At 35.8% G+C, this 24,881-nt stretch overlaps 1 protein-coding gene across 4 annotated transcripts in view; it reads right to left on the bottom strand.

Annotated features, from left to right (window-relative positions):
* The window catches only part of METAP2 (methionyl aminopeptidase 2), a 35,159-nt gene that overhangs the window by 6,088 nt on the left and 4,190 nt on the right, over positions 1-24,881 (bottom strand). For all 4 annotated transcript variants that reach the window (XM_038558691.1, XM_038558690.1, XM_038558689.1 and 1 more), the window contains 6 exons: positions 17,948-18,013; positions 13,363-13,465; positions 2,204-2,365; positions 1,283-1,464; positions 371-465; positions 40-136 (listed from right to left, as the gene is read on the bottom strand). In XM_038558691.1, the coding sequence (XP_038414619.1) occupies positions 40-136; positions 371-465; positions 1,283-1,464; positions 2,204-2,365; positions 13,363-13,465; positions 17,948-18,013 (705 nt within the window). The remainder of the gene's footprint in view (positions 1-39; positions 137-370; positions 466-1,282; positions 1,465-2,203; positions 2,366-13,362; positions 13,466-17,947; positions 18,014-24,881) is intronic.

Here is a 24,881-nt window from a genome sequence, read left to right as displayed (position 1 = left end):
TATGCATTTCAAAGTAAGATACATTTAAAAAAAACATACCTTGATAGGTCTTCCCATCTATTTCAACCTCATAGGATTCCATAACTTCTTGGATGGCCTCACCAACATCACATAGACGGACATCAATTCCAGCACACTAAAAACAAAATGATGTATATTAGAATTTTACAGCAATTTGTTAGTATTTTAAAATAAAGGACAACTAGATAAACTGCTTTGCACGTTATAACTTTTATAAAAGTACACTGTACTAGAATTACACACTTAAAACCCTAAGGCCAGTGGACTGGTCTTACATAATCCAAAGACCTTAAATGGGCTATAAAATGTTCAAAATATGTTCAATGAAATTTCCTTCTAGTTCACATACCTTTATTCCAGTGTTAGTGGCATCCTTTACAGCTTTTAATAATGTATCATATTTGGGATTAAAAGTAACAGTAAAAGCACAGTCAATAATCCTACCTGAAAGAGAAAATTATTTAAGTTGACTTAGCAGCTAGTCAATTTGCCTACTTTATAGCATCTACTCTATTAACTTTGCTAGTTAAAAGGAAAATAAAACGTGGGTTCAAATGAAGGCAGCAATCCAAGTACCCAGATAGCATTCACAATCAAAGTGGAAAAAAGTATAAATTATATAAAGGTTTCAGATCAAAAAAACTAATTCCAGTGTTAGTATATTACTTCAAGATAGTATCAATTCAGTACTAACCCAGGTGGCTAAGCAAAAATAGAAACTAATCAAAGAGAAAAACCCAGGGGACTAAGAAATAGCAATGTGGGCAGAGAAAATGTACAAGGTCCACAGACACTAATCATCAGTCCAGCTTCACCAATTTATCAAAACCTCAGGTAAGTACTTAATCTGAGTTTTATTTTCTCACCTAGGGTGAGATAAAAAGATACTAACCTAATGAGGTTTGGGACAGAATTTAGAAAAGCCAGCAAGTATATTAAAGGTTGGTAAACTTAAAAGGTTCTCAGTAAATGTTTGTTGTTGTACGGATAAATGTCTGAAACAACATGAAGAAATATAAGATTAAGTTCTTCAGATTTTAATAGAAAGAGTAATAAACCTCAATTACCCAAAGATTTGCATTATACTCCATTTAGTAGGATGCTTAAGAGTACATTTCAAAATCTGCCTCAACACAACTCTACTGAAAAGTGTGGCATAAAGAAGAAAACTAGCGAGTTCAAGTAACTATATCCCCACCCAACAGAGAAAAGACTAATTTTTAAGGGGAGGGGAGGGGGTTTCATATTTCCAAGAACTCACCACTTATATGTGTTCCAAAGTCTATCTTACAGATGTCATCATACTGTAATACTGTTGTATCACCAGCATTTGGAGTATAATGGGCAGCACAGTTATTCAGAGAACACCCCGTAGGAAAAGCCAGGCCTGCATTTAATCCATTCTCTTTAATTAGCTTTCGTGAACAGTCTTCCAATTTTTCACTATTAAAAAAAATTATTTACTTTTACATTTTTATCCTTATATATCTTATACATCATCAGCTCCAGAGAGTTTACTAAAAATTCTTAAATTACTTTCTTGAAGTGATCTGAACACTTCCTGGATGTGAATAAGTAAGAGTTCTCTGATGCTATGAAAATAGTAGCTCATCTCTAAAAGATGTAAGAATTTAATTCCACTAGAAATCTAAAGAAACAGAACCACATGAACCACTTTTAACTTAGTTTACTAGGAAATGAGATTCTTAACTTAGACTAATTTAAATGCTGATTATATTTTATTTGCTCAATGTTGCACATTTAAAAAATCGTCTAAATTACAGAATTGTTGCTTGTTACAGCTAATTACTTCTAAAAGGGAAAAACTAAAGAAATAATTACTTTATTGTTTTCTTCACTGCATTATAACTTATGACCAATAATTTTAATATGAATGTTAGCTAGCAAAGTAACAGATCTCCAAATAAAACATAAGAATCATAGTAATGTGTGCATTTGCACATGTAAATGTACATGAGTACAAAATAGGGTGGTTGAGGTACTAATGCCCCTCTTACAATTTTCTCATTACATTTACAGTACGAGATGTCAGAAGATATTTCTAGGAGTTTAACTTCAGGTTTTAGCAAAGTAGTAATGAAAGCCAAACATTACAGTCAGAGTTAGCACTAAAAAAAAAAAAAAAAATTATCATGTTCTTACAAAAACATATTCCTTTTACCAGATTTCTATCATTGTCATCCCAGGCTTGATCCAGCTCATAACATATTTTCTAACTTGTCGATGTGCTTCCGCAGCTTCTCGAAAATCATTCCAAATCTCTTCACTAGCTTGATCTAATGCTTTCTTTTCTTCACTCGTAGTTCTCCAAGCAGCTGTTCGCCTTTACAGTATGCACAGCATAGTATTAGTCATTTAAGAAACAGCAGATAAGCATTAAAACTGAGAGATAAAAATATATTAAGACATTTTAGATAAAAATGTTACATATTCAGTTTCTTTTATTAAAAGTCAGCAAAGTTTCTGAAATACTAGTCACACAATTGCAATCAAGCCAAATCAAGTTAAACCTTTTGAGAGACTCAAAATCCTCAAGTGAGATTTTATTCATACAGAGACTAAAACTCTGCCACACAAAAAAACATAAAAAGAAAAACAAACAAACAAACAGAGAATTCAGAAGAGAGTCCTAGAAACCAAGCAGTGGGAGAAAAAAAGTCATTCTTCCACTCAAGGTTACAGTCTAGAAGACTTCAAAAGACTATACCAAAAATTAGCATTTAACTTTATACACAGGGTAAGTACTAATGTGAAAACTTGCTCTGGAAATCTATATACCTTCCTCAAAACACAAAATATTATGTGTTTTTGTAGGATTTTTTCTAATTGCATATATATAAGAAGTGATCTTCCTTCCTTGAAGGATATAGCTCATATTTTAAAACTGCCAAGAGCAACAAACATTTTCTATTCAGTATCTGGGAATGAGGAGATCCACTGACTCCCTTTTAAGCGCACATTTCAAAAACAGTTAACGGTTTTCAAATGAAAATCTTTTAAGAAGTTGTAACTTTCACACATTAAGCAATATTGAATATACAGTTCACAAACTCAGTGATCACTGATGTATAAATACACTCAGTTATAATAAAAGTGATGTCTTCGGGATGCCTAGGTGGCTCAGCAGTTGAGCGTCTGCCTTTGACTTAGGGCATGATCCCAGATTCCCATGGAGCCTGCTTCTCCTCCCTCTGTGTGTCTCCGCCTCTTTCTGGGTTTCTCATGAATAAATAAAATCTTAAGAAAAAAAAAGTGATGCCTTCAAGAAATTCCTATTTGTCTTAAAGAATAGCTTGCAGGCAAATCCAGCCTGGCGCCTGTTTTGTAAGTAAAATTTTACTGCAATACAGTTATGTCCGTTTGTTTACAGACTGTCTATAGCTACCTGCATGCTACAAAGGCAGAACTGAGTAACACTTAAGGCCTGAAATATTTACTGTATGTCTCTTTAAAGTTTATATAACTGCTCTACACTATGCCCCTAAGTTAATGCCCCCAAATGCTGGGAATTGTTCTGTCACTGTCAAGTTCATATGATTACTTCCTACTGCAGTAGCTACCTGTGTGCCAACATCTAGCACCTCTAACTTGCTACATAGACTCAAAGGGGCTGTCCTATGTCAATTTAAGGGTACTTAATCATCAAAGAGGCTTCTTTGGCTTATTTTGTTTGGAAATGTATTTTGGATCTGTATACTGACATTATCGGAGAACTGAAATATTGCAGCACCATCTCTTAAAGTCAATTTTATCTCCACAAATACTTAAATGCGTATGAATTACTTTTATTAGAATAGTGACAATCCAAGAGGCAATTCCTAATAAAAGCATTCAAATGAACATCCTTAGACTGAAAGGTAACAGGAAAAGATTCAGTAACAAGTATATTCTCAAAATGATGGGACAGACCAGCCACAATATCTAACTGAAGATGTAACTCCTCAGTCCATGCTCTCCCATGAATCCAAAAATATTTCCCAGGAACAAAGAACCTGAATATTCTAAGAACAAATCATTTTCTGGCAGAAGAGAGTAGTGGCTAAAGTCTCAGATCAATTTTTAAACAAAACTTATCACAATTCTTCATCTCATCCAAGGCCATAACTCTGGCACATATACTTGACAATGACTGAACAGCCATACCTATATGCACACCCTTGTCTCAAAAGCCACACATTTTGTGAAAAGCAAAAATATCCTCAAATGTTTACTCTAGGATGGTCCATCCACAGGGAACTGATGGATATCATGCATGTAGGGCCACGAATATGAAATTGGTCATTATCAATTCCCATTTCTTCCCAATTCTTCAAACCCACTTTTACAGGTTAAAATGTTAAGTATAATTAAATTACAAATGCTATTTGACTACATTTTAGAATCAAAATACAGTACAATAAAAATCCCCAATCTGAAATCAATAGGCCTCACATGATCTTATACTTTTTTTTAAGATTCTATTTATTTATTCATGAGAGACACAGAGAGAGAGAGAGAGAGAGAGAGAGAGAGAGAGAGAAAGACACGTAGGCAGAGAGAGAAACAGGCTCCATTCAGGGGGCCCAATGCAGGACTCGATCCCAGGACTCCAGGATCACACCCGGGCCAAAAGCAGGTGCTCAACTGCTGAGCCACCCAGGCATCCCTGATCTTTTATTTCTGAAGCCACATAGCTGATTCACAGAAGCAGTGAATTCAAAAGGTTATGGAATGTACTGCATTATTGGTAAAGAGCTACCAATCAGAAAATGGATTAAAGGGAGTGCTGGGTGGCTCAGTCAGTTAAGCATCTGCCTTCAACTCAGGTCATGATCCCAGGGACCTGGGACTGAGCCCCACACGGGGCTCCCTGTTTAGCTGATTGCCTGCTTCGCCCTGTGCCTCCCCCTGCTTGTGCTCTCTCTCATATAAATAAAATCTTAAAAAAAAAAAAAAAAAAGAAAATGGATTAAAGAAATTCTAAGTCTTGAGTTCAAATTGAAAGTCATTAAAGTAATATTCAAGCATCTAAAATTACAATTCTAAGCTTGTACTAATTACAAAAAATATGAAGGAGCTGCTCCCCTTTCCAAAACCTAGTATTTTGATGTTCAGTCTATTTAGCAAAAATAGAGAAATTAATTAAGATGAAAAAAAACATGCTGAGCTCATAATAATTATCTGAAAGAGCAATTAATTCATTCAACTGACAGAGGTGGGTTAGAAATGCTTTTAAGGGGCATCTGGGTGGCTCAGTCGGTTGGGTGTTTGCCAGGGTCCTGGGATCCAGCCTTTCATCAGGCTCCCTGCTCTATGGGGAATCTGCTTCTCCTTCTACCCCTCCCCCTGCATGTGTTCTTGCTCTCGCACTCTCTCCAATAAATATATAAAATCTTAAAAAAAAAGGCTTTTGAAATATGTTGTGTCTGCACAACAAAACTATCAGAATAACTGCTCAATAGAGAATCCTTATAGAAGTGTTTACAGAGTATGTAAATTCACACCTCTTTCATATTTCTGAGTCTTCAGTATTTCATCATTTTTACTAGATTAAGGGCATACATATAAGTAAGACCAAAAGATACAAGGAATCCAATTAATAATTTCTTTTTTTGGGATCCCTAGGTGGCTCAGTGGTTTGGCGCCTGCCTTTGGCCCAGGGTGTGATCCTGGAGTCCCGGGATCGAATCCCACGTCGGGCTCCTGGCGTGGAGCTTGCTTCTCCCTCCTCCTGTGTCTCTGCCTCTCTCTCTCTCTCTATGTCTATCACAAATAAATAAATTTAAAAAATTAAAAGAAAATAATAACAATTTCTTTTTATTAATCGCAGACTTTTAAAAAAAGATTTTACTCATTTATTCATGAGAGACACAGGGAGATAGGCAGAGACATAGGCAGAAGGAGAAGCAGGTTCCCTGCGGGGAGCCCAACGTGGGACTTGATCCTGGAACCCCAGAATCATGCCCTGAGCCAAAGGCAGATGCTCAACCATTGAGCCACCCAAGCGTCCCCAACTAGTAATTTCAAATTTCATAAACACTTGTAAACTAAACACATGGATAACTTAAAAGCTAATTGTATTTTTAAAGCACTGTATGGCATATTTATTAAAAACCATTTAAAAATGTCCCTAAATTTTTTTTTTAAATGCATGTTTTTAACCCAGAAAGAATTAAGAATGCATGCAGACATGACACCAATTTCTTCTGAAAACTGGTACTTAGAAGGGAAAAAAATAAAGCATGTTTTAGCTCTGCCTATAGTTAACTAATAAAGTTAACTGATACTCAGCTGATAAAGGAAAATCCTTCTTACAGAATGTCAGCTAATAAATGTAGAAGGAAACAAAATTAGAAAATCACCATTTTGCAGTCCCCAGTGAAATAACTGAGTAAGCATGGATGGGTATTAAAATAATTAAGTAGAAAGTTGCTGAAGCAAAGAATATTCCAATGGTACCAAATTACCCCCACAGATTACTTGGAAACTGCAAAAAGAAAAAAGTATCTTTAAAAAAGAAACAGTTGGCTGTTACCAAATTAACCAAGTGATCAAACGGTAAAACCAGTACTAAAAAAACATAACTTTACAACTGATGTAATAGACTATGATATAATATGAAGCACATATCATAAATGACATGTTTTTCCTGTCAAAAACATTTAATCTAAATCTAATCTAACCCTTTACAACTAATTCTGGTTTACAGAAAATAAAGGAATAGAGAAAAAAGTTTAATGACACCACAAGGATACAGTAAGAAAAATTGCAGGATAGGAGTCTTTCTAAACTAGTCTCTTCAAAAAGTCAGTGCAACAGAGAAGAAAGCGAGAATTCTAACCATATGCACTGTATGAACCTTGACTGAACCCTGGTTGAGAGGGCAAAAATAGCTTAAGAGATATTTCAGGGACAATGGAAAAAAAATTCTAAATATGAACTAGGTATCTATATAATACTGGAAAATTACTCTTAATTTATGTAAATGTGATAATTTGGAGAATATCTAATTCTTGGGAGATGCTTTAAGTTTGTTTGTTTTTCTAAAACAATCACGTGGCCCAAACTTACAACCCTGAGTTCAAGACCTGAGCTGAGGGGCATCTGGGCAGCTCAGCTGGTTAAGCTTCCAACTCTGGATTTCTGCTCAGGTCATGATCTCAGGGTTGTAAGATTCATCCACAACAGGTTCAGTGCTTAGAGGGGAGTCTGCTTCTTTCCTTCCTCCTCTCCCTCTGTCCATATCCCATCCCTCTGAAATGAATTAAAAAAAAAAAAAAAAAAAAAAAAAAGACCTGAGCTGAGATCAGAGTCGGACACCTAATGACTGAGCCACCCAGCCCAGATAGATCCTTAAAGTTTTTTTTTTTAATTTTTTAAAAAATACTTTATTTATTTATTCATGAGAGACACACAGAGAAAGAGAGAGGCAGAGACACAGGCAGAGGGAGAAGCAGACTCCATACAGGGAGCCCGACGTGGGACTTGATTCTAGGACTCCAGGACCACACCCTGGGCCGAAGGCGACACTAAACCACTGAGTCACCCGGGCTGCCCTGATCCTTAAAGTTTTTAGAAGTGAAGACTCAATGGAGACCTGAGGTACCTGGCTGGCTCAGGCAGCAGAACAAGCGACTCTTGATCTGAGGGTCATGAGTTCAAGTCTCATGTTGGGGTTGGAGATTACTAAAAAAAAAAAAAAAAAAAAAAAAACCTCAAAAAAACAAAAAAACAAAACCACCTCATTTTTAAATGGTCTAGCAAAAAAAAAAAAAAAAAAAAAAGAGAAAGAAAAACAAATACATACATCTACATCTACATAGACATATAAAAATACTGTTTATTTCTCTACTAACATGAAAAGAAATTTAAAAATGGGTTACAGAGGCACCTAGGTGGCACCTGGGTGGTTGAGCATCTGCCTTTGGCTCAGGTTGTGATACCGGGGTCCTGGGATCAAGTCCTTATCAGGCTCCCCACAGGGAGTCTGCTTCTCTCTTTGCCTATGTCTCTGCGTCTCTCATGAATAAATAAATAAAATCTTTTTAAAATATTAAATTAAAATATTAAAAAATTAAAATGGATTAAAAAGCTGTTTGCAGTATAGATCTATCTTGAAGAACATTCCCAGGTATTTATAATACACATTTATATAGGGACTATAGAGGAAGAAATAGCATGTTAATAGTGGTTTTAAAATTCATTGGTAGAATTTAGAAGAATATTTTAATTTTTTTCTTTTTGCTTATTTGTATTTCCTACCTCTTCTATAATGGATGTGTACTGCTTATAGAACTGTCCCAAATAACTGCCTACTAAATTTAGAAATAGGTATCAAGAATTTGAAAATAATTCTTCATTCTACATCTAGAGATCTAGAGTAAGAGAAAAATCAGATCTGATTAATATACAAAAATGTTCATCATAAAATTTTTGCTATGGTAAAAAAAAATTTGCTATGGTAAGAAATTCAAAACTAGGGAAATATTCAAAAATAGAGAAATCACTAATAAAATTATGCTAGGTACAATAGAGTAGCATTATAGTCATTCAAAATTGGTTTTAAAAATGTTTAATGGCACAGGAAATGCACACAGAATGTCAGTTTTTTAAAAGGGAAAATTATTAATTATAAGAGGAAAAAAATAGTAATATCACACTAGAGAAACTGGATAATACCTTATCCAAGTGATGAAATCTGACATTACATGCCTCAAGATGTTATCTGAAAAGGATAGGTTATCTACTTGTCCAGTATTCCATCCAAAAATATACAAATTACTGGGCGCTTGGGTTGCTCAGTCAGTTAAACATCTGACTGGCTCAGGTGGTGATCTTGGATTGAGCCTCAGGTGGCTCTGCAATAAGCAGGGAATCTGCTTTTCCCTTTTCCTCTCCCTCTGCCCCTCCCCCTGGTTCATGCGCTTTCTCTCTCTCTCAAATAAATAAAATCTTAAAAAGAAAAATACACAAAATATTCAAATAATTCAGAAAAAGTAGTATGAATACAGATTCACCAATAACATGTTCCACATTTGCCCTCTATCTATCTTGCAAGGAGAAAATTTAATGTTACTGGTATATTACACAGTATATGCGTAATTGTCATACTCCACTGAGAGAACAATAGATGAGACAAATGTTAAAGAAAACCTGAATAAAAGGTATGCAAGAGTTCTTTGTACTATTCTCTTAATATGGAATTATTTCAAAATAAAAAGTTAAATACTGCACTCAACATGGGTGGTAGTTACACAGGTGAGTTCTTTGTGATAATTAATGCAATTTTTAGTAAGTTTATTAAAAAAAAATGAAGAGGGAAAAAAAAGAGAGAAAGATAAGCCAAGAAACAGACTCTTAACTCTAGAGAACAAACTGGTGGTTCCCAAAGGAGAGGCAGGTGGGGGGAGGGGATGGGTGAAACAGGTGATGGGGATTAAGCAGCGCACTTGCTGTGATGAGCGCCAGATGATGTATTGAAGTGCTGAGTCACTATGTTGTACACGTGAAACTGTATGTTAACTAGCTGGAATTTATTTATTTATTTATTTTTATTTTTTTTTTTTTAACTAGCTGGAATTTAAATGAAAAAAATTTTTTAAAATGAAGGTAGGTATAAAACTATAATACTTTACCAAATCTGTAAGAATACTGATTCTGATCTATTTGCAAATAATCAAAACTGGTTATATGAATGTCAAAAAATATCAAAATATCAAAAAATTACTGAAGACCAAACAATCACAATAATTTTTTTTACTTCTCCACAGCATACATTGCTTTTCAATATTTAAGCATTACTCAAAGAAATACTATAACATATAATTACCATCTTTCTCTATTGTTTCAAAAACAGAAGTTATTCCACCTCCATAATATTTAATTTGCAATAGAAAATGATAGTAAGGATGGAAAGATAGTTTTTAAGGTTTGTAAAATCTCAATTTTTCTTGTATTAAATATTACTTCAAGTGTTCCACCACATTCACATGGTTAATAAAAATATTAACAATCTACTAAAAGCATAGGAAATCAATGACTTTCTTCCACTTTAGCAATAAACACATAGAAATGGAAACAGGTGTGATAACATCTTGTTCACATCAGTAACAAAACCATCAAACACTTAATAAGTTTAACAAAAAAGGGACAGGACCTATCTGAAAAAAATCAGAGTCAGTGGGAAAACATACTATGACAACAGGTAAGACAATATGACACAACTGTCAATTTTCTTAAATAAATGCATAAATGCAATTCTGATCAGACTTGTAACGAAAAGCATTTTTCTGTGGGTTATGTATGTTAGGAATATAAGCCTGAGCATAGCTAAATATAAAAAAGAACTGTGTTCAGGTGTGTGTGGCAGAAAGAGATCTGCCTTAAATTATCAATATATATTTTAAAGTTGATGATAATCAGAGATGCCTGGGTGGCTCAGACGGGTAAGAGTCTGCTTTTGGTTCAGGTCATGATCTCCAGGTCCTGGGACTGAGTACCACCATCATCCCACATCGGGCTCCCCACTCAGTGGGGGGTGGAGGGGGTCTGCTTCTCTCTGTTTCTCCCCACTCCACCCCTCATGCTCTTTCTCACATGTGCTCTCTTGCTCTCAAATAAATAAAATCTTTTAAAAAAAGTTAAAGTTGCTGATAATTAGATCCAAATAGTACTAGCTAAGAATACACAAACAGATCAGTAGAATAAAAGAAATTGGTGGATTATGAAAATATAGTTCCTTCATATGAGAATATAGTATATGCCAAAGGTAGTCATTCAATTCAGTAGAATGATTCATTTATTTAAAAAAGATTTTATTTTCTTAATTGGCAGAGAGATGGAGAGAGTCAGAGAATACAAGTGGGGCAATGTCAGAGGGAGAGGGAGAAGCAGGCTCCTCACTAAGCAGGGGCTCAAACCCACAACTCTGGGATCATGCCTGGAGCCAAAGGCAGATGCTTAACCAACTGAGCCACCCAGGTGCCCCTAGAATGAATTATTTAATAAACAATTCTAGCACAATGGGCTTTCCATTTCAAAGAAAATAAAATTAGCACTCTCAACCTTACACAAAAAAGCTCCACACTAACCAAACGATGTAATAAAACACAGAGTAAGAAGAAAAAAAAAAAAAAAAAAAACCCACAGAGTAAGATTTTGGAAAAAAAAAAAAAAAAAAAGCTATGAGACTGCTAGGAACCTATAAATATAAAATAGTATAAAACAGAAACACAGGGATCCCTGGGTGGCGCAGCGGTTTAACGCTTGCCTTTGGCCCAGGGCGTGATCCTGGAGAGCCAGGATCGAATCCCACGTCGGGCTCCCAGTGCATGGAGCCTGCTTCTCCCTCTGCCTGTGTCTCTGCCTCTCTCTCTGTGACTATCATAAATAAATAAAAAATTAAAAAAAATTTAAAAAAAATTAAAAAAAAAATAAAACAAACACAGACTATATACAAAATTTTAAAACTTCTGGAAGAGTAAAAGAATAAAGCCAACAATCAAAAAATGCTCAAAATCATTAGCAGTCCAGGAATCATAAACTAAAATATTAACATATTCTTTGATTCAGCAATTCCACTCCTAAAAAACTATCCCATAATAAAACTTCCATAAGAAAATAATACACATACATACACATATATACATATACATGTATACACTCAGAAATGTTTATTACAGAATGGTTTGTAATACGGCTAAAATATTAGAGGCAAAATGAATGCTCATCAATTAGAAAATGGTAGATTAAAGTATAGCATATTATGAAGCCATTCAAAAGAATAGCTATTCTGATGGACTTGGGAGGACCTTTCAAGAAATAGTCCTGAAGGAGAAAGGTGAGGAAAGTGTGCCTGTGATTCCATTCTGGAAAACAAACAAGACCAAAACAGTCCCCTTCTATAAACAGACACAGATGACCACATATATGAGCATATTAAAATATGGAAGGCTACCTGCTGGGTGGTTATATAGGTCTGGAAGGAAGGGAAAGAAGAAGGAACAAGCACAAAAAAAAAAAAATTAAAAAAATTGTATATAAAAATAAATGTATTATATGTACTATGAAAATTTATGATAATTAATGTGAAATTACATGTCTGTGACATTTCAAAAATAGATGCTTTAAGATAGAGATAGTAATTAATTTAAATTCAAAGAAAAGATGCTCCTGACATAATATTTCAGAACTTTACATTTATTCCCCTAAGTACCGGGAATGAAGGAGGGGGATTAAAATATAACAATATCACATTCTTCCCTAAAGTCCTAAAATTTAAAGAAAACAATGATATCTTTACAGGTCAATGAAACAAGGCTACAGTAGAAGCTTTCTTAACCAACTATTGCAACCACTGGATTAACTGATGCTCTTTATCCCTCTGTAAAATATACTGACCAATGCCCACTGTATGCTGAATATAAGGGGCTGACAGGTTCCTGTTCTGAATAATAGCAGTAGTTAACACTTAATGCTTACTATGTGTCTGTTACTCTCCTAAGTGCTTTACATATGTTTATTCCTCACAACAACCCTATGAAGTGCTCATTTTATAGATAAAGAAATGAAAGCAAAGACATGATCAATTACTTGCCCAAGTCACAAAGCTAATAAATGTTAGAGCTGGGACTGAAGTGAATCCCAGCTTCTGTGTTCTTAACCAGTCAGCATAATGCCATGATGAATATCTACTGACCAGCTCTAAAGTATCCTTTAAGAACACTTCCAACAATCAGGATATTTGTTTCCAAACCAGTGTAAATCTTTTTTACTTGTTACTATAATTATGTAATTAGTTATATAGTACGTACAAAGAATTGTTTCTATGAAAACTAAATTGACTACTCAGAAAAGTCTCAATAAAGGCAAGTCATCAAAAAACACTTCTGTCAAATTAAGTGTAGGTAAGAACTGCAAATGGTTTCAGGGAAAAAATGTAAACATCCAGGTTCAGATTACTTAGTTTTTATTCACAGAAACTCAAAATGGAGTATTTCATAGACAATGCATTATGGCTTATGAGAAGAAAAAAGCGGAGTACGATACAAAATCCATCTTCAAATATCCAGAATGATGAAAAGCAAGTATTTGTTTAAAGGTAACTTTTATCAATGAAAATTTTAATGTTTTGTGATCCCCATTTTAACATACTTTTTTGATTAACTGAACTATTACTGGTCCCAATCATTTTGGATAAGAGGGCTTCTACTGTATTTTTTGTTAACAAATTCATAAGCTTTTATTAAGGCAGTGGAGCAAATTCTGAGAAAAATAAAATCTGCTTTATTGCTAAGCTATAACTTTCAAAAGTCAAACTGGAAGTTATTTTATGATCCTTACCCATCTTGTGTGGGTGGGTACTCGCATTCTTGTCCTTTGGGAAATACACCATTAGGATACAGGTCACATATTGGAACTGAGGGAGGGTCTGTTTGAACTTTTGCTGTGAGATACAAATAAAGTATTAACTTCTGTAGTTAAAAGTAAAATTAAGCAGTTATCATTTCATTACAGTTTTTCTCAGTTCCTAATGATTATTTTATGTCCTAATTTTAAGGAACCTCCTTGCTATCACAGCCTTATAGTTAAAAACAGAAAATATTTCACCATGCTGGCCACTTCCTCTCCAATTTACTATTGCTTAGGAATAGAAATATTCAACTCTCAAAATTCCAATACGTATTTAAATAGTGTATGTCTTGGCAGAAAGCATACTTCTAATGTTTTGTCTTTATTTACTATAATGGAAAAAGAATAGCAAATAGAGGCCGGTTTTCACAAATAAAAATCAAAGAAGTAATAAAGTATAAAAGAGACTCTATAGCAATGAAGTAAAATATAAAGATATTATGTATTAATAAGTGAAAAATTTACTTCAAGGGTATATTAGGTATAAAAGTTAAGATAAACATATCCAGTGCTAAAGAATATAGGTAGCCATATACAAATTTCCAGATACTTAAAAAGTTAGTGCTTAGCATACATTTTAAGGACATTACTTCCCAAACTATATTCTAAAAGACACCAGTGTTCCAAGATGATTTTTAAAAACAAATGATTTGTCTTATAAAACAATTTTTAAGTACCTAAGAACTATTTAGAGTTCTTATTATATGTAACTGCCTTTTAGTAATGAATGTTGTTTCCAAAAAATGCCAGGAAACAGAGTATATTAATTTATGCAGTGATATAGAATATTCAATGTGTATCTGCAGCATTTCAACTACTGAGGTGAAATATGTGGTTTCCATTTGATTATAACTGGTCTTATGGATTGTGGATCTTAAATTTCAACACATTTTGCTCTCTTTGTTCTGCAACGGGGGGAAAAAAGAACTACATAAATACAAGTATAACTGTTCATTGAGTCAAATCATTTACCTATGGAACCATACTTCGGTTCCTTCTTTTAACCCAAACACACAGCATCTCATGAGCACTAAATGTTTTTCTCTCTTTACATAATGTTTAAGTGTTCTATGGGCAAGTAATCTTAAGAAAACATGTTTTCAGTTCCTCCTAAGAGAGAACTTTAGAATTTAAAATCAAAAAAGATCTTAGAGGGGGACACCTGGGTGGCTCAGTGGTTTAGTGCCTGCCGAAGGCCCAGGGTGTGATCCTGGGGTCCCGGGATCGAGTCCCGCATTGGGCTCCCTGAATGGAGCCTGCTTCTTCTCCTTCTGCCTGTGTCTCTGTCTCTCCTGAATAAATAAAATCTTAAAAAAAAAAAATCTTAGAGGTCATCTTAATTTTGCTTTACACTTAAATCCAGGAATTCCATAATGCCCCTGACAGATGGCAGTGAGCTTCTAAGAATGGAGACAGTCTTTATCTCCCAAGTGAAAATCCACTCATTTTGAAAGAACTGTAACTATTATAAAGCTCTTCCTACATTAATTCAATACCTCCTTGTTACTTTCATCTGTTAGTTCTAGCTTTATTCTTTGCAGTTGAAAGAATTTTACTTCTCATATTTACTGACTCCTTTCCCTCTATAAGAAACCACTTTAAAGGGGCACCTGGATGGCTCAGTGGTTGAGCAAAGGTCTTTGGCTCAGGTCATGATCCTGGAGTCTTGGGATCAAGTCCCGCATCGAGCTCCCTGTAGAGAGCCTGCTTCTCCCTCTGCCTGTGTCTCTGCCTCTTCTTCTGTGTCTCTCATGAATAAATAAATGAAATCTTGAAAGAAAGGAAAGAAGAAAAGAAAAGAGAAAAGAGAAAAGAGAAAAGAGAAAAGAGAAAAGAAGAGAGGAGAGGAGAGGAGAGGAGAGGAGAGGAGAGAAGAGAAGAGAAGAGAAGAGAAGAGAAGAGAAGAGAAGAGAAGAGAAGAGAAGAGAAGAGAAGAGAAGAGAAGACCACTTTAATGGGATGCCTGGGTAGCTCACAGGTTGAGCATCTGCCTTCAGTTCAGGGCATGATCCCAGGTCCGGGAATCGAGTCCCGCATTGGGATCCCTATGAGCCTGCTTCTCCCTCTGTCTATGTCTCTGCCTCTCTCTGTGTCTCTCATGAATAAATAAAATCTTTAAAAAAAAAAAAAAAAAAAAAAAAAAGGAAGGGATATGATTCTTAACCCCCTCACCCCTATTTGCCAACCCAGAATTTGTCAATGTTTCTTTTAGGTTGGTAATAGAATGGACTTCTATTAATAGTCTAAATAAGGTATAAATTAGTGTAAAACTATGATTCTAAAAATCCTACAGCTGTTAGTTAAGACTCCCTGCTTTTTGTGTTATATCACACTAGCACTCAAAATCCTTAGATCCTATCACCTGTACTAACTTTATATATGTCTATTAAATTTCAACTTAATACTAGCCTATTTCTCAGTCTTCCTGATCTTTTGAAATCTTGAGTTTTATCAACCAAAGTAGTATCGCATTATCTTCAGCTTGATCTCATCTACAATTCTGATAAAGATGCCTTTTATATTATCCATAAATTATTAAGGACTTGAAAAGATCATTAGACAAAAAAAATTGTACTCAAAACAAGAGGGTTGGAGTCCAGCCTTAACCACTTATTAATTGTGACTTGGGACAAATGGCTTGATGTGCCAAGCTTCAGTTTCCTCATCTACAAAATGAAGAACCAGATGAAATCTTGGATAACCTTTGAAAATTATAATGCACTATGTCCAAGTTATTATCTAAAACTATGTAGAATTATAATAATCTGTACTGCAGCTATCATTAACTATCATTTATAACTCTCTCACTTTATAGATGAGGAAAATGAGGGCAATAAATAGCCCATAATTACATTATTTGGTTTATTCCAGAAGTGATTTATGATAGCCTACGAGGGTATTTAAAATACACAAATAGAGACAATAAATTAGAGAATAATAAAAACATGGAAAAAACATAAAATAGAACCTGAAATACTGCTAATACAAAACCATAGATTTGGCTCTAAGCCCTCTAATAGCCAAAATACAAACAAAAAAACAAAAGAACTAGTTTATTTGCATGGGTCATGTTTATGAGATAAACACATTAGGTACTCAGGAAAAATATTATTATTCTTGATACCAAGACCAGACAAAAGATTCTCCCGAGAGTACTCATAAAGAAATAAAATGAACAGCAAGTTCAGTAACATCCTCAGAGGAGGCACAATAAAAGCTGATGGCATCATACTAAAACATGTGTCAGTGGAAGAATTCTACCAAGGGCAAATAGGCAGTAGCCCTTTAACATTCCTCCCTGCTTACCTATCTTCATTAGGGAGTAATTTAAGAGACTGGGAGAAATGGTTCTCTGAAGCCATTCTCAGGTAATACCACGTCTCACAAGCACACTGTTAACAATTTTTGAATGGAAGGAATAGGACATCACAATCACTGGAAGATTCCTAGAACACATGGACTATACGGGCAGCCCCGGTGGCCCAGCAGTTCAGCACCGCTTTCAGCCCAGGGTGTAATCCTGGAGACCAGGGATCTAGTCCCACGTCAGGCTCCTTGCATGGAGCCTGCTTCTCCCTCTGCCTGTGTCTCTGCCTCTCTCTCTCTCTGTCTCTCATGAATAAATAAATAAAGTCTTAAAAAAAATATGGACTATGCAAGGGACATACCTGACATCCTATGACAAGAAAAATCTAAAAGTAGTTGCCTGAATAGAAGGAAGGCTATCCCCCATCCTCACCTGGAGAAACATCAGGAATATTGCTGATAGAGCCAAAAGTTTTCTTAAAAAATATTTAAGAACTTCTCTCAACCTAGAGATAAAAATGAGTAAAGCCCCCAATATCCTGATTCATAAAATTTCAACCTGAAAGACTTAAAGGAAGGTATAACCAGATACTCAGTGGTCCCTAATAACGCAGAGGGCATCCAGAATTAGAACTTGCTCTGATTCTCAACCCAACCTTTATTCTCTAATACTTTACAGTCTCCCTGTCTCCTTAATAGAATTTCAGGTCCCTGAAGAGGCTTGGTTTGCCATTTATAAAAACAAAGCACAAGCAGGATCATATTTTAAGTAAATACGAAACAGTACAATGTTATTAATAAAATTTAACGACATGCACAAAGTTTAATAAATATTCATCAAGAATCTCTTAGCTTCAAAGCTGGCAAACGATGTTTATCCTATTACTGTAGAGTGGTACCACTTTACTCAACCCTGACGGAATTGTTATTTGTTATTCAAGTTTTAAATTATCAACTTATTCCTAAACTGCAGTAAAATGCAATCAACTTATTATCAACATCCCTTAACTCAATAATAGGTAAAGAAAATACCAAAAGGATTGTTAAATGAAAAAACAGTTGTGAGCTTCACTAAATTCTAGCTTTATAAAGCCTAAATGTATTTCCTTGACATACAATGGGATCTTAAGGAACTTCAAACCCACTCTTCAAACCTGCTGGTTAATACACATTTTTAATTTGTCAGGTTAGATCAACTTAAGACACTAACGTCCTCTCTTCTTCTTCTTCTTTTTCTTCTTCTTTCCAGTTGCTCCATCTCCATCCCCATCTCCATCTAGGAAAAGACCATTTAAAGTATTTATTTAAACTTCATAAGCAGAGGAACAAGGCAAGTATAAGCAGACAAGTACAAATACACAAAGCATCTTAAATAGCACATAATGAAGCTGGCACAATATTCTTAGAAAATAATTCTGAATATTGCTAATGTAACAGAATTTGTGTAATCAAAAGCACTAAGGAAACTTGACTTCAATTTACTCTAATAAAAGAATTGTTGAATAAGATATTCTTAAGAATAAAAACTGTATTAACTCTTTCAAGAGCTAAGAACTAGTGTTAATTTAATACTAATAATAATGACCATGTGACTTCACCTAAAATAATACTAGTGTGCTTACATATGCTTTGCAGTTCAACACCCGTATTTCATGACTTCATGTGACCCTTAAAGCAACTTTATGAGATAAAACAAGGAATGTTTAAGGGACATGCCCAAGATAATCCCAACCGGTAAACAGCAGAACTAGACCAAGAATTAAAAAAAAAAAAAAAAAAAAAAAAGAACTAGACCAAGAATTTGTCACCTAATTCCCAATCCAGGGAGGAGTATTTGCGGTGTCATATTTTAAAATATCTTTTCCTGCATAGTTATTATTAGAGAAAAGGAGTTCTCCTTCTGGTCAAATTATATGCAAAAATCAGAACGTATATATACTTTTACTAGGTTCACAGTTCTCAGATTCTCAAAAGAACCTGATGCCCAAAAATGGGGATTGAGAACTAATTCAAGAAAGGGGCACCTGGGTGATTCAATCAGTTAAGTGTCCAACTCTTGATCTCAGCTCAGGTCTTGATCTCAGGGTCATGTGTTCAAGCCCTGTGTTGGGCTCCATGCTGGGCATGGAGCCTACTTAAAAACAAAAAACAAACACAATATCTGCCTGCCAGATTTTTTTTTTTTTTAAGATTCTTTTATTTGAGAGACGAGAGAGCACAAGCAGGGGGAGGGGCAGAGGGCAAAGGACAAATGGACTCCCCTCTGAGCATGAAGCCAGACTTGTGGCTTGATTCCAGGACCCCAAGACCATGTCCTGAGCCAAAGTCAGACACTTAACCAACTGAGCCACGCCAGTGCCCCTGTCAATTTTTATAACAATCTTATGAAGCCCATACTATACTCTTGAACTTGGAGAAAAAATAAAGAATGCTATTATGGCCAAAATTAAATAAACAGTGACTTAAAATGTTTTAAATAAAGGTATCAAAAATAGACTGAAGTGTCTGAATTTCTAAAAATACTGCTCAATAATTAGAACATTCATTAAGTACTCCCATCTACCCACAAATCACACTGCTATAAAATAAGGAAGCTGTGGCAGACAAATGGAAGTTGACAGCTTAATAGTATGTTCACCATATAGTGTTCTTTTAGATGTTTCACATAGTGGCAGTAACTCATGGCTAGTGTCAATAATTGTAGATCATGAAATCCACACCCATAAAATAATGTCAAATGACTGCTTACATTTTCTTCTCAAAGAGCTCTTTTACTCCCAGACCGATAAGCAGGAGACATAAAGGAATTTTTCTTTGGTATATTCTTCTAATTATCAAACCAAATTGCAACCTTTTTTATCTTTTTTGCAAAAACGATTAGGGGTTTCAATGACCCCCAGTTGTCTGTGAGCTCTTTAAAGATTATATACCATTTCCTAAGTTAAGGCACAGGGCTAAGCATGTGATAAATATTCATTCTATTCAACAAATGAATGTTCTTTTAGTTTATTTTATCCTGTTTTTTTTCCACCTAAATGAGAAATAGGAAACAGTAGTTTAGCAAAGACGGAGATAAGAAGATATAGGGCTTTAATGGACTGATAGGAAACTACCAATATGATAATTTTTTACTTACAAAATTGCAACTTATTTCTATTATTTTCTTCTTCTGTGAGAGAGAGAGAGAGAATCCTAAGGAAGCTCCACACTCAGCAGAGCCCAAGATGGGACTCAATCTCATGACCCTGAGATCATGACCTGAGCCAAAAAACAAGAGTCAGACGCTAAACCCCTTGTTGCTACAAGCATTCCCTCTTTTAAGTTTTTTTTTTTTTTTAAATTTTTAAGTAATCTCTAACCCAATGTGGGGCTTGAACTCACAACCCCAATACGCAAAGTTGCACATTCTATCAACTGAGCCAGCCAGGTACCCCACAAAATTGCAATTCCTTATGTTTAATCTTATAAAATTGGGTATAAGAAACATGGGAACACCGTGGAAACATGAATGACTTACTCATTATTGGCTTCTAGATTCAAAAGTCCAACAAAAATAACATGAAAATTTTTTTAGAAAACACAACTTTCAATTTCCTCATGTGTCTTACAATCTAATTCACATAACTTGTACTACAATTTTAATAGTAACTTTCATTCATTCAGTAAATGTTTCCTGAGTTCATAAGTGCTAGGTAACAGGGACAGAAAAACAAGGTAGTCTTTACTCTGGAAGAACACACAATGCTTAGCATACTGCTACATACACTAGATTCAACCTAAAACAAATGCTTCAAGATGTATAACTAATTTTAGGGGTGCCTGAGTGGCTCAGTCAGTTAAGCATTTGTCTTGGCTCAAGTCACTATCTCAGAGTCCTGGGAGAGAGCCCCACATCAGGCTCCCTGCTCAGCAGGGAATGTATTTCTCCCACTCCCTCTGCTCTCCCACTTATGCACATGAACGTGCGCTCTTTCACTCTCAAATAAAATCTTAAAAAAAAAAAAAAAAGGCGTATAACCAGTTTTAAAAACATACTAAAAATCCTGCAAGCTGTGTGATCTTGGGCAAATTATTTAGCCTCTCTCTACCTCGGTCTCTTCATCTTTAAAATGAGATAAGAGGGATCCCTGGGTGGCGCAGCGGTTTGGCACCTGCCTTTGGCCCAGGGCGCAATCCTGGAGACCCGGGATCGAGTCCCACGTCGGGCTCCCGGTGCATGGAGCCTGCTTCTCCCTCTGCCTGTGTCTCTGCCTCTCCCTCTCCCTCTCTCTCTCTGTGTGACTATCATAAATAAATAAATTTAAAATAAAATAAAATAAAATAAAATGAGATAAGATGAAGCTCTTCCTTTGATACTCAATCAAGGTCTGTATTTAGTATAGGATAATAGTCAGTTTATTACACTCTTTTATCAGGATACTAACAGTGTGGATCCAAATACCAAACTATATACGCTTATGTTCCCATCCATTATACCAATGCACAATTTATGTTTTTATGTCTTTCTTTCATAGCATCCCAGGATATTCTTAACAGGCAGAGGCTGTTCATATTTATTTCTGTACTAGCCCTATGCTCCAATCAATTAATGTTTGTTGAATGAAAACTGGGCATCTATATGCAAGGAAAAAAAGGAATCTCAACTGTTACCTTGAACTATATACTCTAAATGGATATAAACTTCTTAAAATTAACTCTAAATGGATATAGACTTCTTAAAGAGAACATAAGAAAAAAATTATCATGATCCTACAGACAACAATTATTTAACTTTTTGGATAAAACACAAAAAACATAATCCAGGAAGAAATAAAATAAATGAGACTATAAAAATTAAAATCTTTTCTGCTGCAAATAATACCAGCATGAAAGAAAATATTAGTAAAACATATCAGATAAAGAACTTGTATGAAAAACAGGGGTGCCTGAGTGGTTCAGCTGGTTAAGCATCTGCCTTTGGCTCAGGTCTTGATCCCTGAGTCCCCGGGATCTGGGATCAAGCCCCTGCTTAGCGGGGAGTTTACCTTTCCCTTTCTATCTTCCTCTCCTCCCGCTTCTGCTTCTGCTGCTCCTGTGCACAAGCTTGCTCTCTCAAATAAATAAATCTTTTTTTTTTCCTAAAGAACTTGTATGAAGAGAGGAGCCTGGATGGCTCAGTGGTTGAGCATCTGCCTTTGGTTCTGGTCATGATCCTGGAGTCCTGGGGTGGAGTCTTGCATCTGGCTCCCTGCAGGAAGCCTGCTTCTCCCTCTGCCTATCTCTGTGTCTCTCATGAATAAATAAATAAAATCTTTAAAAAAAACACAAAACTCGTATGAAGAATATATAAAGAACTTCTACAACTCAATATGAGAACAAATAACCCAACTGAAAAGTGGACAAAAGATATGAACATTTTGCCAAAGATATATGAAAGGCAAAAACATGAAAAGATGTTCAATATCTATCAGTCATTAGGGAAATACAAATTAAAACCACAATAACATACCACGACATACCGGTTAGAAAGACTAATTAAAAATTAACAATATCAAGTGCTTCAGAGATACAAAGGACTTGGAACTCTCAACCAGTGCTGACAAGAGAGCAAAATGATACAGCTATTCTGGAAAATAGTTTGATAGTTTCTTGTAAGATTAAATATACACTTCCCATATGACCAGCAACCCTACTCCTAGGTATTCACACAGGAGAAATGAAAACTTACGCCCAAAGACTTTTATGCAAATGTTGTCTTTATTCATAATACAAAAACTAGAAACAACCGGAATATCCCTCAACTATTAAGTGGTTAAACACATCTGGAATACTACTCAGCAATAAAATGTAATCAATTACTGATACATATGCAACAAATGGATGACTCTCAAAAGTATCATGCTAAGGTTAACAAGTCAAAAAAACCTGCACGCTATAATAATTCCACTTATATAATATTGTAGACAAAGCTACGTAACACAAAGTGCATCAGTAGTGGTGAGGGATTGGGGTGTGGAGCAAGAGAATGGACTACAACACGGTAAAAGGCAACTTTTTGGTGGAGATGGAAATGTTAAATGAAAATGGTCTATATCTTGGTTCTGGTTACCCAAATGCATACATTTGTCAACTCACCAAGCTATATACTTATAAACGGTGAATATATAGAATGTACAATATCATAAGTAAGCCTAATGAAAAGTATGGACTTTGCATAATAGTGATGTATCTATGTAGGTTCATCTATTGTCACAAATGTACCACTCCAGTGGGGGATACTGATAATAAGAAAAGCTATGCATGTGTGGTATATGGGAAATCTCTGTACCTCCTGCTTAATTCTGCTGTGAATCTAAGTAAAACTGTTCCAAAACATAAAGTCTGTTTTTTGAAAATGGTGAATTTATGCCTTAACAAATGAATGTGACTTAAAACTTTATTGAATTACTTCTAGCACACTGGCAAATGCCCACAGGATTAACTATTCACACCAATACTCCAATTTCAAATTAAAACCATCTAAATTTAACTCAATACCTTCTTCTTTGCCTACACCCACCTCCCCAAATCTATCAACCCATTCTTCCTCCCTATTTTACCATTTCAGTAAACAGCACCAATTTTTTTTTTAAAGATTTTATTGGGGATCCCTGGGTGGCTCAGCGGTTTAGCGCCTGCCTTTGGCCCAGGGCGTGATCCTGGGGCCCCGGGATCAAGTCCCACATCAGACTCCCTGCATGGAGCCTGCTTCTCCCTCTGTCTGTGTCTCTGCCTCTCTCTCCCCCTATGTCTATCATGAATGAATGAATGAATGAATGAATGAATGAATAAATAAATAAATAAATAAATAAAATGTTTTTTTTTAAACGGGGGGGGTGGGGGTGGAGAGGGATCCCTGGGTGGCTCAGTGGTTTGGTGCCTGCCTTTGGCCCAGGGCGCGATCCTGGAGTCCTGGGATCGAGTCCCGCGTCGGGCTCCCAGCATGGAGCCTGCTTCTCCCTCCCCGTGTCTCTGCCTCTATGTCTATCATAAATAATAAATAAATAAATCTTAAAAAAAAAGATTTTATTTATTTATTCATGAGAGACAGAGAGAGAAGCAGAGACCTAGACAGAGGGAGAAGCAGACTCCTCACAGGAAGCCTGAAATGGGACTCGACCCTCGACCGGGATCATGCCCTGAGCCAAAGGCAGACGCTCAACCGCTGAGCCACACAGGCGTCCCCAGCACCAATTTTCTGTCCCCCAAGTTCAAACCTCTAAAACCTCTAGAGTCTAATGCCTCTCTTTTCTTCTTCCCCTACCGAAAGTCATTTAAGTCCTTTGAATTCTGCTTCCACAATCACTATTCCATTGAACCCTTCCCTTCCATTCTCATTTATGCTCACTCATTTAAAGATATTTGAGAGACAGCGCATGCACACATATGGGGTGGGGGGAGGGCGTAGATAGAAACAAAGAGACTCCACACTGAGCATGGAGCCTGACTCAGGGCTCAATCTCAGGACTCTGAGATCATGACCTTAGCTGAAATCAACAGACTGAACCACTCAGGCACCCCACCCCATCAATTTAAATCATCATTACCATATGCCTGGGCTGTTAAGTGCCTTCCAAAATGATCTCCAAACCTTTTCCTAGATGTTTCCTCCCCTTCTAACAACCCTGCATATATATGAAGACAAAATTAATTTTTTATAACATTCTTCTCCCTTTTTTAATCATTTTATTTTTTAAGTAAACTCTATGCCCAACGTAGGGCTTGAACTCACGACTTCAAGATCAAGAATCACATGCTCTACCAACTGAGCCAGCCAGGCACCCCTAAAACATTCTTTTAAAAATGCTCCAAGGCTCCTTCAACAAATCATATGGTCAATCTGCATTATTCCCTACACTTTGAATACATTCTCAGCATTGTTCTGCCCCAAAGTGGTCTCTTCTGTTTGCTTTTATTCAAGTCCCATTCCTTCCAAGAAGCCTGCCTTCAGCACTCAGCCCGGATTTCCAACTCCAAATTTCAAAAAACTTTATAGCAGATACTGGTATATCTTTTCCCCTCTTTGCTTTGTCTCTCCACCTCCACCATCAGTTTTCCTTCAGAACAAAGATTCTGAAATACTACCTTTCCATCCTTTCAAAGAACTCTCACAACAGGGATCCCTG

This window comes from Canis lupus, chromosome 15, assembly GCF_011100685.1.
Source record: "Canis lupus familiaris isolate Mischka breed German Shepherd chromosome 15, alternate assembly UU_Cfam_GSD_1.0, whole genome shotgun sequence".
NCBI classification, from domain to species: domain Eukaryota; kingdom Metazoa; phylum Chordata; class Mammalia; order Carnivora; family Canidae; genus Canis; species Canis lupus.
This window is presented reverse-complemented; position numbering and strand designations above follow the sequence as displayed.